Source organism: Chaetura pelagica, unplaced genomic scaffold (assembly GCF_000747805.2).
Source record: "Chaetura pelagica isolate M959 unplaced genomic scaffold, ChaPel_1.0 scaffold311, whole genome shotgun sequence".
NCBI classification, from domain to species: domain Eukaryota; kingdom Metazoa; phylum Chordata; class Aves; order Apodiformes; family Apodidae; genus Chaetura; species Chaetura pelagica.
In genome coordinates this window covers 119541-122467 of record NW_009952152.1, presented here as the reverse complement: position 1 = coordinate 122467, position 2927 = coordinate 119541, and the positions used below count along the sequence as shown (strand labels likewise).

Genomic DNA, 2927 nt, shown 5'->3' with positions numbered 1-2927 from the left:
CTACTTTGCTTCTTTGTGCTCTTGTGAGGGATCCACGGTTGGGCCAGGAATCATCACCGTCTGGAAGAGCAAGGAACAAAATCAGCAGCAGCCAGAGCAGCTCTGAAGAGCTGTCACAGGAATTCTTCATGTTATGGAGCATGAGAGGGTGGGCAGGGGGTCCTGGAACTGCAGAGGCCTCGCACGGGGAGGTGACCAGGTGGCAGCAGTGTGGGGGAGGACACAGAGGGGGAATGGGATGAATGGGATGACAAGCCTTACTCTACACCAGGGCTCTCACCTCCTTCCTCTCCAGCACCCATTTTTAGTAACACAGGAAGACAAAGCACCTGCCCTGCTTTGCCAAGGAGCTCTAACCCCCTCAATCACTGCTGTCAAATGCCCTCAGCCTCCTGTGACAGCTTCCAGGTGCTGGAGGCTGATCATCCCACACCATTAAACAGTTCTGCTCCCAGATCAATGCACTGTCTTCCTGTTACAGGAAGCTCAGCTTTGGTTTTGTCTGGAATTAACTCAGGACCTCTGTTCCCAGGCCGTGCTGGTGCCTTCTCCTGGTGGCTTTACCTTAATGATGGGCTCCTTGGGTGGAGCCCACTCTGGAACAATCTTCCCATGCATCCTCCAGGTGCCATAAGGATTGACCAGGTACCTCTCAAACACAACATACTCCAGCACATCCTTGGGGAGCTGCTCCCCCCCGTACATCAGCCGCCCGAACCGGTCGTAAATGGCCAGAATCTGTGGGAAGAGCCAAGGAACTCGGGTGGGGCTGAGAGCTGGGTGGGGAGGGGGGGCTGCTGGGAGGCAGGGGGGGCTGCTGGGAGGCAGGGGGGCCAGGGAGGGCTGTACCTGCCGGGTGTGCATCCGCACTGTCACCTGGCCATACAGGTTGCCTCGGTTGATGACGCTGTCGCACCGGACGTGAACCACCCGGGGAGGCTCCAGGGACTCCAGGAAGCTCCACCTGATGGTCCTGTACCTGTTCCCACGGACCATCTCCTGGGAGGGGGAGGAATCAGCACCCACTTCACTGGGAGGTGAACTGGACGACAAGCAAACTACTAGACACAAGGAAGAACTTATACATCAGTTTAGGCTGGTCCTTCCCTCCCTGCTCTCTCTTTACTGTAGCCAGAAAAACATGAGGAAGAGGATCCCATCCCTGGCAGTGTTGAAGGGCAGGTTGGATGGGGCTTGGAGCAACCCGGGCTGGTGGGAGGTGTCCCTGCCCATGCAGGGGGTTGGATCTAGATGATCTTTAAGGTCCCCTCCAACCCAAACCCAAATTCCATCATATTAAGAGAGACATTAGAGCACCTTCCAATACCTGAAGGAAGTCTACAAGAAAGCTGGGGAGGGACTTGGGACAAGGGCAGGGAGGGAGAGGACAAGGGGGAATGGATGAAAACTGGGAGAGGGAGATTGAGGTGAGACATGAGGAGGGAATTCTTTGCTGAGAGGGTGGTGAGAGCCTGGCCCAGGTTGCCCAGGGAAGCTGTGGCTGCCCCATCCCTGGCAGTGTTGAAGGGCAGGTTGGATGGGGCTTGGAGCAGCCTGGGCTGGTGGGAGGTGTCCCTGCCCATGCAGGGGTGGGACTGGATGGTCTTTAAGGTCCTTTCCAACTCAAAACATTCCATGATTCTATGATGAGGCTTTAAGGAGCCCCAGAGACCATGGAAGACACCCAGGACAGGCTGCATGTGAGGAGCACTCACCGGGTAGCAACGCTCAGTCACCAGGGAGTGAAGCTTCTGCTTGTTAAAGCTGGAAGTGAAACACACCCTGTTACTCAAAGGCACATCTTGCCAGGAGGCTCCCAAATCCCTGCTTGCCCAGGAGACACACAAGCCACTGACAAAACTGAAAAAGCCAAATTCTCAGCTGTGACCTCAGCACAAAATCAGAACATGAACCGAAGACTTGAGGGAAAAAGACACCAAGATCCTTTGGAACCCAGCTCTGCCCGGCATGTTCTCTTGGTGTTTGGAATTGTAACCAAAAATGATGCAGCTCTGAAACCTGTTCTATTCCTGGAAAGTGGGGCAAGCCAGTGGAGCATCATCTCACATCCAAACAGCTCCCTGCAGTGTGCCTCTACCCACTCATCTGCTGTGGGGCAGCAGCTCCTTCCCTCTGCAGGGCAGGGTGGGTTTTCTGCCCCCTGCTTGTCATGGATCAAAAGCCAGAGACCAAATCTCCAACATTCTGCTCTTCACAGAGATGGGAGCAGGAAAAGACAAAATACTTGTTGCAGTGAAGGTGCAAGGATTAGAAAAACAAGGAAGAAAACCAGAGCATGTAAGGAAAGAGAAGCTCTTACTTTGCCAGGCAGTTGTGAGCTTCAATAAATATCTCCTGGGCCTTCTCTGGGAAGGTTTTGGTGCTGAAATCTGGATCATGATCTTTTATCTTCCGCAGGCTGAAAAGACAAAAGAAGCTCTGCAGTTAGTTCAGGACCATCAGGAAGCACCTCACATGTTCCATTTCCACAATTCAAGTCCAGCTTTTACCAGGGAGCAACTGAGAACTGGAGACTCCCCACTGAGATACAACCTCTGGGTGCTCAGCAAACACTCAAACTGCTGCAAACCCACAGAATCTTCAGAAAAAAAAATAAATAAATGAGTGCACAGCCCATCCACTCACACCAGGACAGGTCACTTGTGTCCATTCTCACACCAGGGATTCCAGGTTAAGTGGCACAAAGCAACGATGGAAGGAGTGAGTAGAAAAGGGCCCCAAAGTGAGTGGAGGGACCACAGAGATGATGGGAGGGCTGGAGCAGCTCTGCTCTGGAGCCAGGCTGGGAGAGTTGAGGTGTTCAGCCTGGAGAAGAAAAGGCTCCAGGGAGACCTTAGAGCACCTTCCAGTGCCTGAAGGGGCTCCAGGAAAGCTGGGGAGGGGCTTGGGACAAGGGCAGGGAGGGA

General features: G+C 53.8%; 1 protein-coding gene across 1 annotated transcript in view; it reads right to left on the bottom strand.

Annotated features, from left to right (window-relative positions):
* MRPL45 (mitochondrial ribosomal protein L45) overlaps positions 1–2927 on the bottom strand; it is a 26174-nt gene continuing 23247 nt past the window's right edge. The window contains exons 4-8 of the mRNA XM_010006959.1: positions 2321–2419; positions 1716–1764; positions 850–999; positions 565–738; positions 1–60 (exon numbers count right to left, since the gene is read on the bottom strand). Of these exons, the coding sequence (XP_010005261.1) occupies positions 1–60; positions 565–738; positions 850–999; positions 1716–1764; positions 2321–2419 (532 nt within the window). The remainder of the gene's footprint in view (positions 61–564; positions 739–849; positions 1000–1715; positions 1765–2320; positions 2420–2927) is intronic.